This window comes from Erythrolamprus reginae, chromosome 8, assembly GCF_031021105.1.
Source record: "Erythrolamprus reginae isolate rEryReg1 chromosome 8, rEryReg1.hap1, whole genome shotgun sequence".
Classification (NCBI taxonomy): Eukaryota; Metazoa; Chordata; class Lepidosauria; order Squamata; family Dipsadidae; genus Erythrolamprus; species Erythrolamprus reginae.
In genome coordinates this window covers 13661041-13676998 of record NC_091957.1, presented here as the reverse complement: position 1 = coordinate 13676998, position 15958 = coordinate 13661041, and the positions used below count along the sequence as shown (strand labels likewise).

At 43.5% G+C, this 15958-nt stretch overlaps 1 protein-coding gene across 1 annotated transcript in view; it reads left to right on the top strand.

Annotated features, from left to right (window-relative positions):
• The window catches only part of COL5A1 (collagen type V alpha 1 chain), a 243625-nt gene that overhangs the window by 191652 nt on the left and 36015 nt on the right, over positions 1-15958 (top strand). The window contains 10 exon segments of the mRNA XM_070758910.1: positions 147-200; positions 2341-2394; positions 4329-4436; positions 6565-6618; positions 6729-6836; positions 8349-8402; positions 10522-10629; positions 12055-12108; positions 13317-13370; positions 15594-15647. Of these exon segments, the coding sequence (XP_070615011.1) occupies positions 147-200; positions 2341-2394; positions 4329-4436; positions 6565-6618; positions 6729-6836; positions 8349-8402; positions 10522-10629; positions 12055-12108; positions 13317-13370; positions 15594-15647 (702 nt within the window).

Below are 15958 nucleotides of genomic sequence, written 5' to 3'. Positions count from 1 at the left end.
TTTTTTAGATCAGACCAAACCAACAAAATATTGTTAATTTGTTAAGAATGTATAAATCAGGAATCGTCTTCCTTTCTTAGGTTCTGATTGGTGGCTATGTATGACGGTTCTGCTTGTATTACATAATGATATTCTCCATTTACTAGGGCGAAATTGGTGAACCAGGACAGAAAGGAAGCAGAGGCGACAAAGGAGAACAGGTGAGCTGTGGCTTTCCCACCTGCAGGCAGGGAAGGATGTCCCCACCACCCACCCAGTGTCCTGAGGCACCCCAGCACCCCTTTCCTACTAATTCTCATGGGCAAAAATTAATTGGAAGCAGTTTGCGTGTGAGCATTCACAAGTGAATCATTTTCCCGGCCTCTCCATCCTCAGGGTGGCCCAGAGACTCTAGGAGTGAGTCTAATTTATTTATTTTATTTATTTTATTTATTTTATTTATTTTATTTATTTTATTTATTTTATTTATTTTATTTATTTTATTTATTTTATTTATTTTATTTATTTTATTTATTTTATTTATTTTATTTATTTTATTTATTTTATTTATTTTATTTATTTTATTTATTTTATTTATTTTATTTATTTTATTTATTTTATTTATTTTATTTATTTTATTTATTTTATTTATTTTATTTTTTATTTTTTATTATACTTTATTTACGTTATTTATTTTATTTACTTTATTTACTTTATTTACTTTATTTACTTTATTTTTTTATTTTTTTATTTACTTTATTTTATTTATTTTATTTTATTTATTATACTTTATTTTATTTATTATACTTTATTTATTTATTTTATTTTTTTTGTTTATTTTATTTATTTATTTTATTTTATTTATTTTATTTATTTTATTTATTTTATTTATTTTATTTATTTTATTTATTTTATTTATTTTATTTATTTTATTTATTTTATTTATTTTATTTATTTTATTTATTTTATTTATTTTATTTATTTTATTTATTTTATTTATTTTATTTATTTTATTTATTTTATTTATTTTATTTATTTTATTTATTTTATTTATTTTATTTATTTTATTTCATTCATTCATTCATTCATTCAATTTTTATGCCGCCCTTCTCCTTAAGACTCAGGGCGGCTTACAACAAGTCAGCAATAATCACTTTTTAACACAGCCAGCCTATTGCCCCCACAATCTGGGCCCTCATTTTACCCACCTCAGAAGGATAGAAGGCTGAGTCAACCTTGAGCCGGTGATGAGATTTGAACCGCTGACCTACAGATCTACAGTCAGCTTTAGTGGCCTGCGGTACAGCACTCTACCTGCTGCGCCACCCCGGCTCTTTAACGGGGTGGTGGAGTCCTTTCCACCCCTTTGGAACAAAGAGAGACATTCAGTCACCCAACAAAGTGCCTTGTTTTCCTGAAAATATTTTGAAGTCCTATTTTGAAAATAAGCCCTAGCATGTTTTTTATGTATGGGCCTAATATAAGCCCTACCCGCAATATTTCGAAAAGCTTTGCTTGTAGGCCTGGGGGCCATTGAACAACGACACTCGGCTCCAACCAGGAGTAACAAATGAGTGATGGATGAATGGGGTTTTTTTAAAAAAATTATTTGGGGTTTTAAATTTTGTATCTCTGTTTTATCTTTGTACACCGCTCTAAGCTCATCTGGAGAAGAGCGGCCTATAAATTTAAGTGATAAATAAATAAAGGAATAAATACAAGCCCTCTATTGTGGCTATGTCATGGGCACACTGTTGGTATGTCTCGGTGCAACCAAGGCTACACGACCTTCGACATACGCTAAACAGAGATTAAGGAACAGTGTGGATGTGTGATGCAGCCAATAATGACACAGACTTAGTATGCTGAATAATTACTATTTACATATATACATAAAGCAGAAATAACCAACAAACCGCACATAACAAGCACTAAGCAAAATACACTGCCCCCTCAGGAGAGAGTACTGGCGCCCTCTAATGGCTAGCCAGCCAAAGTCCTTAAAGTGCTATTACAACTGTAAATGTATTAACTACAATAGGCAGTTTAACAGACATGGCAATCCCAAATAACAGTATGTACCATGTATTAACACACACCACTTGGCTTCCTGTTTGGTTGCGGCTGGGAGCAAGCAGAAGTGGGTCAGTGGCCATGTGGGCTGCTGCTGCCGTGAGAGGGTGTCATGAGTAACCCAGCTTTGGGGGCCCCTGAGCTAAGCTGGAGGGGAGACACGTTTAACCAAATCCAGCCAAGTTACCAATACGACTTGGAAGCATCACTCTGCATGGCATGGGTCTCCTTAGATTGATTTCAACCATTTGGCCATTTCTTTGAAGACACGTCTTTGTTTCTTTCTAGGGTCCACCAGGTCCTGTCGGTCCACAGGGCCCAATTGGCCAACCAGGTCCAGCAGTAAGTAATCCTTCTGTACAGAAATGTGGTCTGTATTTAAAATATAAGCTAAAAAGTCCATCACTCCGTAGCTTAAGAGCAGACCTAGGCAAGTGGTGGCCCGGGGGCAGCATGCGGCCCACCCGCTGTCTATGACCGGCCCACAGAGCCTGATCCAACCAGGAAGGAGAAATGAGGGAGGAAGGAAGGAAGGAGAAATGGAGGGAGGGAGGGAGGGAGGAGAAATGGAGAGAGGAAGGAAGGGAGGAAGGAAGGAAGGAAGGAAGGAAGGAAGGAAGGAAGGAAGGAAGGAAGGAGAAATGGAGGGAGGAAGGAAGGAACGAAGGAGAAATATATAATATAATTTAATATATAATTATATATACAGGGGTACCTCGTGATACAAACCCCTTGTGATATGAACCCGGGGTTCAGAAATTTTTTGCCTCTTCTTACGAACTTTTTTCGGCTTACGAACCCACCGCAGATCGCAAAATGGCGCTCCACTGGGTGCTGCCGCCCGGCTGTCACTTTTAAAACAGTCGGGGGGCTTCTCGGCGTTCTCCCGAATGTCGAACCCGGAAGTTCGCGTTCGGGTTCCGGAGGCCGCCGAGAAGCCCCCCAGCTGTTTCAGAAGGTGACAGCCGGGCGGCAGCACTTCTCGGCGGCCTCCCGAACCCAAACCCAAAAAGTTCAGGTTCCGGAGAACGCCGAGAAGCCCCCCGGCTGTTTTAAAAGGTGACAGCTGGGCAGCGCCGCTCGGCGGAGCGCCGGGGTTTTTTTCTTTTTGCACGCATTAATTGCTTTTACATTGTTTCCTATGGGAAACAATGTTTCATCTTATGAACTTTTCGCCTTACGAACCTACTTCCGGAACCAATTAAGTTTGTAAGACGAGGTATTACTGTATATAATATATTATATAATGTATAATTATAATTTATATTTATAATATAATTAACTCAGTTCTACCCAATACTATACAGTATTGGGTAGAATGAGTTAATTATATTAGTCCGGCCCTTTAAAACCATCCCAATTTTTCATGCGGCCCCCTGGCAAGTTTAATTGCCTACCCCTGCTTTAGAGGGAGGGGGAGGCAGGAAGAGAAAGGGGTGACTAGTCTTAGGAAGAGAAGGACCAGGGGAGACAGGAGAGCAGTCTTCCCATATTTGAGGGCCTGCCCCAGAGAGGAGGAAGGGAGTCAAGCTATTCTCCAAAGCACCCAAAGGCCACACAAGGAACAATGGATGGAAACCGAACAAGGAGAGATTCAACCTAGAAATAAGGAGGAATTTTCTGACAGTGAGAACAATCAGTTAATGGGACAAAAGTTGCCTCTGGAAGTTGTGGGAGCTTCAATACTGGAGGCTTTCAAGAAGAGATTGGATTGCCACCTGTCAGAAATGGTGCAGGGTCTCCTGCTTGGGCGGGGGGAGAGGGTGGATTAGATCAGTGTTTCCCAACCTTGGCAACTTGAAGACATTTGGACTTCAACTCCCAGAATTCCCCAGCCAGCATTCGCTGGCTGGGGGATTCTGGGAGTTGAAGTCCAAATATCTCCAAGTTGCCAAGGTTGGGAAACACTGGATTAGATGACCTTCCAACTCTGTAAATCTAATCTGAACTAAAAAGGAAAGGTTCTGCCTCTTAGGTCCTCCTCCCATTGCTTATTATATATCCTTTTAACTCTCAATGCAGGGTGTAGTTCTGGGAGCGTAAATAGATCAAACTTTTCAAATAAAAGGCCCCTCAAGTGGAATTGCTTGGTTTAAGGAACTCTGCAGACTCTGTAGAATTGAGTTCCTTAAATTATTGGATGGATGCTTGTCTGGCTATAATCTTTGATGACCTGATGCATACTGGGGAGCTCGGTCTTCCTTCGGCATTGAAATTCAAAGAGCTCACGGCACTTAATGTGCCTTTGGCTGTAAACCTTTCTCTCTCCTTCCAAGGGAGCTGATGGGGAGCCCGGCCCGCGAGGACAACAAGGGCTTTTCGGACAGAAAGGTGATGAAGGGCCAAGAGGATTTCCTGGCCCTCCAGGGCCCGTCGGCTTGCAGGTAACTGCCAAAAGGAACCGACTCTGGAATCGATTAATCAGTTAGAGCGTTGGATGGCTCCAGCCGAAATAGGGAAAAAAAACCAGAGAAATTGTTGAACTGGATGTCAAACAGCTTCTGCAGTTATAATTCCTTCTTTTTCTTTTTTTCTTTTTTGCACATCTGTCTCTTTGCCCTACCCTAAAGAACTTGGGCTGGTTTGCATGTGTTCTGTCGAGCTCTCTGGTAGAATCCTCCTGAAAATGCACAGATACAATTTCAGACACACACACGTTTGAAAATTCAAAACAATGTTCTTTATACCGAAAATGCAAATAAACCAAGCCCTCTTTTGGTATAGCAAAGAGCACTCGTCTCCAAACAAACTGGTAATTGGTACAAGTCCCTTATCAGTTCTGTGATACTTAGCTTGCAGCTGTGAGGCAATTCACAGTCCTTCTTTCACAAAGTGAAACAGACTTTGCTTTGGTTTAGTTTCAAAGTGGGGAAAAATCAGCACACAAAGGTCAAAGTCAGCAAAGCAGGCAGGAAACACAACGATCAGATAATCCTCCACAATGGCTAAACCCACAGGCTGCTATTTATAGCAGCCTCACTAATTACCACAGCCCCACCCAACCACAGGTGGCCTCATTTTCTTTGATAATAATCTCTCAGTTGTTGTTGCCTATGCATCGCTCTCCGCATGCGTGGCTGTATCATTAACTCTTGTTCCGAATCCAAGGAGGAGCTAGATAAATGATCTCCTTCTGAGCTGATCTCCTTCTGAGCCTTCATCAGAAGATTCTACCGGGAGCAAAACAGGCCTGCAGCATGTGGATGTCTCCCCCACATCCACAGTCCTTGGGGCAGGAGCTGGGCCAGAGCTAATCACAACAGCATGACTCTAAAAAAAATCTAAAAGGGCTTTAAAACTTGGAGTGTTTGTTCCGGAGGTTGAGTTCCAGTTTTGTGAGGGGAGTGGGTGTGTGGAGTGGGATGTGTGAAGTATCTATAAAATGTGTGAAATGCCCTCTGAAATGAGGCTTCCTCCCCCCCCAAAAAAAAATTTGGATGCTCCTGGATCCTCCTGTGTTATTTAGCAGTGAAGACCAGGGGGAGGGGGGGGCTTATTTTCTCCATCCTATCAACCAGCTTTTATCTTTCCTCTTCATATTTGATAAATTTTGTTCTGATCTCATGTCTGAAGTGAGCAGCTCAGCACTATTGAGAATCAGAGAGTGTAATAAGTTTCACATATTAGTAGCATTATTGTCATTATGTGCAAAACGTGTGAAATATTTGCAGCGTGCAGTGATTTTGTCAAAGTACTTTATTTTGGTTATAGAGTAACAGTGTCAAGGTTCCATGTAGCATCCAAACTAAATCAGAGTCAAAATGAGATACAAGTAGAGGTGCAAAAGATGGAAAATACAGTAGAGAGTATAAGGAAAATCAAGAATACAAGAGTTAGGGAAATGAGAAGGAAAATATTACATAAGTGGTATTACACACCCGTTCAACTTGCACACTTTCAGCAGAACGTTAAAGGTATCTGTTGGCATGGGTGCCAAGATAAAGGAGTGTTAAAGATAAAATGTTCATTGGAAAGTAGTTTATTAGTTTCAAGGTGAGGTGTAATGGATTGGTTTATGATAGATTCCATTAGATAGATGGATAGATTCCTGTGCAAGAGACGCAGCACAATGAGATTGGCCTGTAATTTTCAACAATACTTGGATCACCTTTTTTGAAAATAGGGATGGCTGTGGCTAGAGAACAAAGTTTAGGTAAGGAGCTAGTTCTAAAAAATATTTTGAAAATTATGCTTAGGGGTTTAGCCAAATTCTAGGAGAGCTTTTTAAAGAAGTATGCACATAGTCCATCAGATCCATAGAGATGACTTTAGGTTGTGTAATGTCTTTCCGACGTTTTCTTCTGTAAAATCGATTTGTGTTAGACCATTGAAGTTAGTTGTGGTACGACTAAGAAATGTTGGGCATGAGCCATTGCTGTTAATAAAGACTGAGCCAAAGAAGGTATTGAACAGGTTGGCTTTAACTGTTTCATCATTACAGTCTTTGTCGTTTGATCCTTTGAGGGGTAGGATGGATTTAGAGAAAACCCACCTTTCTAATTCTTTCAACAGGGCTTACCTGGTCCTCCAGGTGACAAGGGAGAAACTGGAGACGTCGGCCAAATGGTAATAAAGTAAATTATTTTCTCTTGCATGCTAACGTGGCTGTGTACATTTTGGACAAAAGCTTTGTCTTTCCATCAATTGAAAGAGTATCTTCTGTCCTTTTCCCCAAGGGTCCTCCAGGTCCCCCTGGACCCAGGGGCCCAGGTGGACCTCCCGGAGCTGATGGGCCACAAGGTCCCGCAGGAGGGATTGGAAATCCAGGAGCCGTTGGTGAAAAGGTAATGCTGGGGCAGAGCATTAAAATTCTGCGGTTATGCAAGGTGGGCCTCCAGCAAGATCCAGTTATGGGGGGAGACCTCTGGTTGAAAGTCTAAGCTGGGTTTTAAGAAGGTCTAATGGGGCAGGAGGGTGCTTACCAAATCTCTCCTGCTACCGGTCAGAGGTACAAATGAAAAGCAGCTGGGGCAACTTCCAGATTGGGAGTTGTTGAAATTATAGGAAACCTGGAGAAATAGACTTATATGCTGCTTCATAGTCCTTTTACAGCCCTCTCTAAGCGGTTTACAGACTCAGCCTCTTGCCCCCAACAATCTGGCTCCTCATTTGACCCACCTCGGAAGGATGGAAGGCTGGAGAAACCTGGAGAAATAGACTTCTATGCCGCTTCATAGTGCTTTTACATCCCTTTCTAAGCGGTTTACAGACTCAGCCTCTTGCCCCCAACAATCTGGCTCCTCATTTGACCCACCTCGGAAGGATGGAAGGCTGAGTCAACCTGGAGCCAGTGGTGAGATTTGAACTGCTGAACTACACCTAGCAGTTAGCTGAAGGAGCCTGCAGTACTGCACTCTAACCACTGCGCCACCCCGGAGTCAAGAAAGGTCTTGACTCCGTTGTACTAATATGAGCATCTTCAGACCAAAGTACCACAGAGCTGAGAGGGGTTTATCTATGGCAGTGTTTCCCAACCTTGGTAACCTGAAGATATTTGGACTTCAACTCCCAGAATTCCCCAGCCAGCAAATGCTGGCTGGGGAATTCTGGGAGTTGAAGTCCAGATATCTTCAAGTTGCCAAGGTTGGGAAACACTGATCTATAGCAATAGCATTTAGCACTTAGATTTATAGACCACTTCATACTGTTTTGCAGCCCCTCTCTAAGCGGTTTATAGAGTCAGCATATTTTACCAACCTCGGAAGGATGGAAAGCTGAGTCAACCTGGATCTGGTCAGGGTCAAACAGCTGGCAGTGGGCAGAATTAACCTGCAATATTGCATTTCAATCCCTGAGCCACCATGATAGATAGATGATAGACAGACAGATAGACTGACAGACGGACAGACAGACAGACAGACAGACAGACAGACAGACAGACAGATAGATAGACAAACGATGGTTGGTTGGTTGGTTGGTTGGTTGGTTGGTTGGTTGGTTGGGTGGGTGGGTGGGTATGGGTAGGTAGGTAGGTAGGTAGATAGATAGATAGATAGATAGATAGATAGATAGATAGATAGATAGATAGATAGATGATAGCAATAGCAATAGCAATAGCAATAGCAATAGCACTTATATACCGCTTCATGCTGCTTTAAAGCCCTCTCTAAGCAGTTTACAAAGAGTCAGCATATATTGCCCCCAACAATCTCATTTTACCAACCTTGGAAAGATGGAAGAGCTGGTGAGATTCGAACTGCTAAATTGCAGTCAGTCAGCAGAAGTAGCCTGCAGTATTGAGCTCTGGCCACTGGGCCCCCATGGCTGCAGCACCTGAGTTGTCTTGCCTTTTGCAGGGAGAACCTGGAGAATCGGGAGAGCCTGGCCTTCCTGGAGACTCTGGACCACCAGTAAGATTTAAAACCTTTTTTTTTTAAAGTATCGGTCTGTAATTGAGATGAAATGGAATAAGATTGGTACTCAGGAATGGTTTGAAAGCCTCAGGCCATTTCCAGTTCTGTCCCTTTTCTGACCCTCCCACAAATAATCTCTTCTGGAGCAATATTCTACTCTGTTGATTGACAGCCATCTTTAAGACCCCTAATTCTTCTCGGCGTATCCATAGTTCAGCCATCCACTTATCTACCTATTGGACCCGTTTCGTACAGTTGGTCCATTGAAATCCACCCCCACAGAAACCAGCTGATTAATCAAGGCAGGAGAAGGCAAAAGGAGACTCAACCCAACACATTCCAGTGTAGGAAGTGAGCTCTTCTGAGAAAATAAGTGTCAGCAGAACCCAGGTTCACAACTGCATTCTCAGCTAGTGTTCACTTTGTCCTCACAAGGACTGTGCAAGAAAAATCCATGTTATTTTTATTGTGCAAGTAGGACTTCCTGTCCCAAATAAATTCCTGTTTACTTAGCTACTGTGAATTCATGGCATTCACACCCAGAAAAGTCCACAATCCTTCCAAGGGCTAATCAAAGTACAGTGTTCCCTCAATTTTTTGCGGGGGATGCGTTCCGAGACCGCCCGCAAAAGTCGAATTTCCGCGAAGTAGAGATGCGGAAGTAAATACACTATTTTTGGCTATGAACAGTATCCCAAGCCTTCCCTTAACACTTTAAACCCCTAAATTACAATTTCCCATTCCGTTAGCAACCATTTAGATTATTACTCACCAGGTTTATTTATTAAAGTTTATTTTTAAAAATATTTTTTAAAGGCAGACAAAAGTTTGGCAATGACATATGACGTCATCGGTTGGGAAAAACCGTGGTATGGGGGGGGGGGAAACCATGAAGTATTTTTTAATTAATATTTTTGAAAAACCCTGGTATAGACATTTCACAAAGTTCGGACCCATGACCCATGAAAATCAAGGGAACACTGTATAGCTCTCCAAGTATAGGGGAGACAAAAGAACAACACTCAAGACTTCCTGAAATCAATATAGTGCATTGTTTAGGTGGGAAAATGGAACTTCAAAACTGAAATTTCAGCATTTATTGTCTCTATCTATTGTCCTAATTATCTTCAAGAAACGGCCCAAAAGTGAAGCCACACCTTTATTCCAAAACACCGTTTTATTAGCTATAAAGCTCTACATGGCTTAGGACCAGGTTACTTACGGGATCGTCTCCTGTCTCACGTACCCCAGCAGCCGGTCAGATCTCACAGAGTTGGCCTTCCACGGTCCCTTCAGCCGAGCAATGTCTCCTGGCAGGGCCAAGGGAAGGGCCTTCTCTGTGGCAGCTCCAGTCCTCTGGAACCAACTCCCCCTGGAGATTTGTATTGCCCCCCACCCTTCAGGCTTTTTGGAAGGTTCTAAAAACACACCTTTGCCGGCAGGCCTTGGGCCGTTGAGCATTGTCATTTTGCTCCGGATGACAATATAATTGTGATCGGAATGCGCTTCAACGAATGGGTCTAAATGTCTGGGATTTTAAGATTTGGGCTTTATGGTTGTGGTTTATAATTTATATCTGTATTATAGATTGATTTTATCTTGTAGGCCACCCTGAGTCCCCTGGAGAAGGGCGGCCTAGAAATTTGAATGAATAAATAAATAAAATAAATACCGCACCTGTACAAAATGTCCCTAGCTGGTTGATTTGTACAGCAAAAATTTATACAGCTCAGTCAAAGGTGTGATGTAAATGGCTCTCCAACCGATAGCTGTGATTTCTTCAGAAGTTGTGGTTCTGAAGAAGTCCCTTCACAGCTGTGATTGCCTTCAGATGTTGCGGGAGCTTCATCCTTTAAGAAGAGGCTGGAAAGCCACCTGTCTGAAATGTTATGGGGTCTCATTCTTGGGGAGGGGCTAGGTGACCTACAAGGTAACCCCCAACTCTGTTGTTCTGATTCTGATCCCTCTCCATAGAGATCCCGAAAATAATGAATCACGGGTCGTTTTTTAAAATTTCCTCTCAGTGCTGACTGGACCTTGAATCGTGTGGCTTCTGAATCTGTTGCTGAAACAACTCAGGCCTTCTAACCCGCCTCTTCCTTCCTTTCTTTGGCAGGGCCCTAAAGGAGAGCGAGGGGAGAAAGGGGAAGCGGGTCCCTCTGGCTCTGCTGGGCCCCCAGGCCCCAAAGGCCCCCCAGGGGACGATGGGCCCAAAGGGAGCCCGGTAAGTAGCCTCCTCCTCTGTTTTGCCCAGTTCTGGAAGGAGATGGACCCTCTCAGGACGCTTTCCCCATATGTCCTTTGAGCTGGGCAATTGAATGGCCTCCTCTGCTTTTCTCCTGCTTCAGGTCCCTGCCTTGATTCTCACATGCTCCTTCAGACTGACTTTGGGGTCAGACTAGGGGGCCATGATGGTGAACCTGTGTCACGCAGAGCCATGGCCAGCTCCTCTTCGGCTTTCTGGAGGGTGTGGGGAGGCCATTTTCATCCTCCACAGCCTTCAAAGGGCTTTCCTGAAGCCCAAGGAGCACGAAAAGCAGCTCAAAGGGCCTGCCGGAAATTCGTTTTTGACCTTCCGGTAGACCCGCTGGGCCCATTTTGCGCCATCCACAGAGTCTTTGGTGAGACCTACTTGCATGTGCGGGGTTCAGTGTGGAGGATGGTGTGTGCATAGGAGAGGGCATCGCATGCTTTGTATAGGCAAACGCTTGCGTTATATTGCACGGGGATATTTTGGCACCTGAGCAAAAAAATGTTTTACCATCATCCCTAAGCCTTCACCCACTAGAGCAGTGTTTCCCAACCTTGGCAACTTGAAGATATTTGGACTTCAACTCCCAGAATTCCCCAGCCAGCAAATGCTGGCTGGGGAATTCTGGGAGTTGAAGTCCAGATATCTTCAAGTTGCCAAGGTTGGGAAACACTGATTTAGAGCATTGGATGGCTCCAGATGAAATAGGGGAAAAAACCCAACCCCCTGGCTGGGGAATTCTGAGAGTTGAAGTCCAAATATCTTCAAGTTAGCAAGGTTGAGAAACACTGGACTAGAGCACTCTCTCCCCTTGCCCAAAAACCACAGAATCAGCATTGCCCGCCCCCCCAGGGTCCTCAACTTGGCCCAGGCAACCCGGGGACCCTCTGACTGCAGGAGCCACGTGGAGGGGCCACCAAACAAATAACAGGGTGTTCCTGTGAGTGGTCCATCTGTCCTGAGGTTCTTTCCTCCCCAGCAAGGACCAGGTAGCCCTGAACAGAGCATCAGGTGGCCACTGCTAGATGCAAAAAATAGAGAGAAATAACCTTCAGCTGCCCTGATGTGGGCTGTATCTATGCTTGATTGGATTTGTTCTTCATTTTCCCCCAAAGAGGCTCCAGGTATCTCTTCTTCCTCTCGTTTCCTGGAGCTCCTGAGAAAATGGACGGCTTTGTTCCTGTCTTTTCCTTGAATACATTTTTGGCCGAGCTTGGCTTGCAAACCTCCCTCCCTCTACCCTGCTTGAGGTCACGGGGTCATTCCATTTCATGGGAACGGGTTTTTTTAATGCCCCCTTAATCCAACTCTCGTGGCCAGCATGTTGCCTAGATGCTGCACATTTCTTTCTTCTGCGCAATGTAAGATTTCACGTTCTTTCTTTCCTTACCTTTCCAGGGTCCGGTTGGCTTCCCAGGTGATCCAGGGCCCCCAGGCGAACCTGGTCCAGCTGTAAGTACCAAGATGGGAAACAGGGAGATCGTTTCTTTCTCAAATGTGTCTAAGAATTTTCTCTGGAAAATAAATTCCGGGGAGCTGCTCTCTAGATCTTTTGGAAATACAGTGGTACCTCGTGATACAAACTCCTCGTGATACGAACCCGGGGTTCGGAAATTTTTTGCCTCTTCTTACGAACTTTTTTCGGCTTACGAACCCACCGCCGATCGCAAAATGGCGCTCCGCTGGGCGCCGCCGCCCGGCTGTCACGTTTTAAAACAGCCGGGGCCCTTCTCGGCATTCTCCCGAACCCAAACTTTTCGGGTTCGGGTTCGGGAGGCCGCCAAGAAGCGCCACCACCCGGCTGTCACCTTCTGAAACAGCCGGGGGGCTTCTTGGCGTTCTCCCGAACACCAAACCCGAACTTTTCTGGTTCGGGTTCCGTAGGCCACCGAGAATCGCCGCCGCCCAGCTGTCACCTTCTGAAACAGCTGGGGGGCTTCTTGTTGTTTTTGCGATCGGCGGCAGCCTTTTTGGTCAATCTGGAGGCTAGAAAGGAGGTGGGGAATCCCAATAGGGAATTTTTTTTTCTTTTTGCATGGATTAATCGCTTTTACATTGTTTCCTATGGGAAACAATGTTTTGTCTTAAGAACTTTTCACCTTACGAACCTACTTCGGGAACCAATTAGGTTCGTAAGACGAGGTATTACTGTAGTTCAGTTTGGATTGAAATAGGGAATTTGGACATTTAACATGTTGTATTTTCCCTTAAGATTTCAAGTGTATTTTTCTAAGGCACATACCTATGTTTTTTTCACTTTTGTGGCCTGTTTATTAATTTTCTGATCAGCAAATAGTTCTGTCACCATTATCATAATCATCTAGCATGTCTATTCTTTTTTTCAAGGGTTTCATTTTTCTTGGATATTATTGAATGTTAGAAATTTTTAATCAAGGGGAAATTTGACTCGTTGCAATCTTGAACTTACATTGAACTCGTTAGAGCTGTGCTCCACATTTCATTGAAAATATTAATATATTCATCATGTATTGTTTACGAAAGCTAGCCCACTGGTAGAGAACAAGACCTTGAGTTTTAACCCTACCCTGAGCATGAAGCAGCTGGGGGGGACACACACGCTGAACCAGCCCCTCTTTCTCCTCCCCAAGAAGAAACAGGCAATAGCAAACTTCTTGAATTCCTTTTCTGTTTTCTTCTAGGGTCAGGATGGCCCAACAGGTGATAAGGGTGATGATGGGGAGCCTGGCCAAACAGTAAGTACCCTCACTGGATGCAGATAACATCTGTTACTTAATTTAGTACCAAAAATATGGGACGGATGAGTTAATGGCTGAGTAAAGATGGACATCAAGATGGGCTAAGGACTAGTAGGGAGCCATTCATCAGAACCTGGGGGTCAACTGGTGTTTCTGGAGTGTGTCAGCCTTTATTTGGAGGAAAGCCTATCCAAGTACCCTTTTCTTCTTTGTTTGTTTGTTTTTTTAAATGTCCTAGCTGGTGTTGTGTATACTACTGTTCAGTTTAGGGATTTTTCAGATTCTGATTCAGAAAGTGGTTATGAATTAGTGGTAGGGCCTGATTTAGAGGCAGAAGAAGTAGGAGACCAACCACAGGACGTTTCTATGGGTTGAGATTCAAGTGAAGGAGAAGCAGATGCTAGATGGGTAAATCCTTATTTGAGACGCTTGCAGAGGTGAAGAGAGCAAGTGTCAGGGAAGAAATATTAAGGAGAGGAACGGGTTAATTAATTAAGTCATTAATTCATCACGTCCAGGGGTCAGAGGAAGAGAAGAGTTGAGTCGTCAATCTGCAGTTAAGAAATATGGAGGTTTTTTCCAAGCAGCTCTGAATGTAAGCTATCCCTTGTGTGCTTTTAATTGCACAGACACTGGGCTAAATCTGACCAGACACTGGGCTAAATCTGACTAGCCATGAATCTTAGAATGACTTGTGGAATGCTTTAATGGTTTTGATGTTGCCTTGCATACCAAAGTTAAAGATAAGAGATTAGCGCTGCGTGCCGAGATGATTCAGTGTGAAACAAAGGAAAGGAAAATAAAGATGGTGTGGTGTTTTACAAATATATTTAGCATTGCTTTAATCCAATTATCAGTGGCCTTAGCCGAAGACCAGAACAGCTGGTACTCCTGGTGCTTCTACGCAGAAGACGGTTTGGCACAGCTTTCTGTTACTGCAAGTGTGGAAATAGCAAATTCCTGGTGCAAATCTTCCATAGGTGGCCAGCTAGAGTCATAAGCCAAGGCGAATTTAATGGGCAAGAGGATGAAGAAGCCTATAAGACAGAAATATATTTAAGGATGTTCTTTTGAACCTGTGATCCCCCGAAACCTCATAAAAAGATGCTGTCAGGAAGGGAAAACCCTTGATTCTCTTTGTAGTGAAAGGTATACATTTAATGAAGCAAAGTTGATTACAGTGTAGCAAAGCCAGATCTAAGGAAATTTTCCCTTCTCCAGGCGCTCCCTGCCTCGGTCATCTTGGTGGTCCAATAATGTTCAAATTAGGTGTTTTGACAACAGTTCCATATTTTTGTGCACCTTTGGTGGGTGTTTGTATTCTGTCCCCAGGCTTTCCCAGTCTGGTGTCCTTGAATCTCTCAACCATTATCTCTGGTTGGCACCTCTGCTTTCTCTATAACCCCCATCCCATATCCTCCAATTCACCCTCCCCAGGGTGGATCAGGCTGGCATCAGAGCAAAGGGAAGCAATAGCAATAGCATTTAGACTTTATATACCACTTCACAGTGCTTTTCCAGCCCTCTCTAAGCAGTTTACAGAATCAGCCTCTCGCCCCCCACAAACTGGGTCCTCATTTTACCCACCTTGGAAGGACGGAAGGCGGAGTCAATCTGGAGCCTTGTGTGAGATTCGAACTGGAGCCGGTGATCAGCGGAAGTAGCTTGCAGCACTGCCCTCTAACCACTGCACCAACAAGGCTCGTCAGCTGGGCTGAAGCGGCTTGATGTCCAATCTGATGGATATATAATGGGGAAAAAGCCACTTAACGAGTGTTGTCCATGAAGATTCTCCATCATTCGGGTCCTGGTTGTCCCAAATGTGCCTTTTTTTCAAGACGCAACTGGACTTCCTGGTTTTTCTTTGAAGACGTTTCCCTTCTCAACACGGAAGCTTCTTCAACTCTGACTGTAGGGTGGCAGGGCGTTTATCCTCCTCGCAGGCAGCTGGTCCTTCGCGTTAACAATAGAAATCTGGGATTCAGTGGAGGACTACCAACTGAAATATAAGACAGGCCTTACATTTTTTTTGAACTTTGAAATAACCGCTTGGTTTTACTGCCATGCAGTTAAAAGCCCGATTGGACTTATTATCAGGGGGTGTCTTATTTTGGGCAAAGCAGGGTACCTGTAACCAAATGAAGATTTAGCCTCTCCTATCAGTTCTTGGGTTAGAGCTCTAAGGATAAACGTTGTCTTTTTCTCTCTGTTTGTTCTCAGGGGTCTCCTGGTCCCACCGGAGAGCCGGGTACTTCTGGCCCCCCAGGCAAGAGAGTAAGTTTGTTTGTTTGTTTGTTTGTTTGTTTGTTTGTTTGTTTGTTCGTTAATTCATTCATTCATTCATTCATTTATTTATTTGTTTATTTGTTTATTTAATTTGTATGCTGCCCCTCTCCGCAGACTCGGGGCGGCTCACAACAGCAACAGAAAACAATATATAATACAAATTCAATAATTAGAAAGCTAAAAACCCATAATATAAAAAAAAAACATGCACACAACATAGCATACATAAACAGTATAGGCCTTGGGAAGATATTTCAGTTCCCCCATGCCTGATGGCAGAGGTGGGTTTTAAGGAGTTT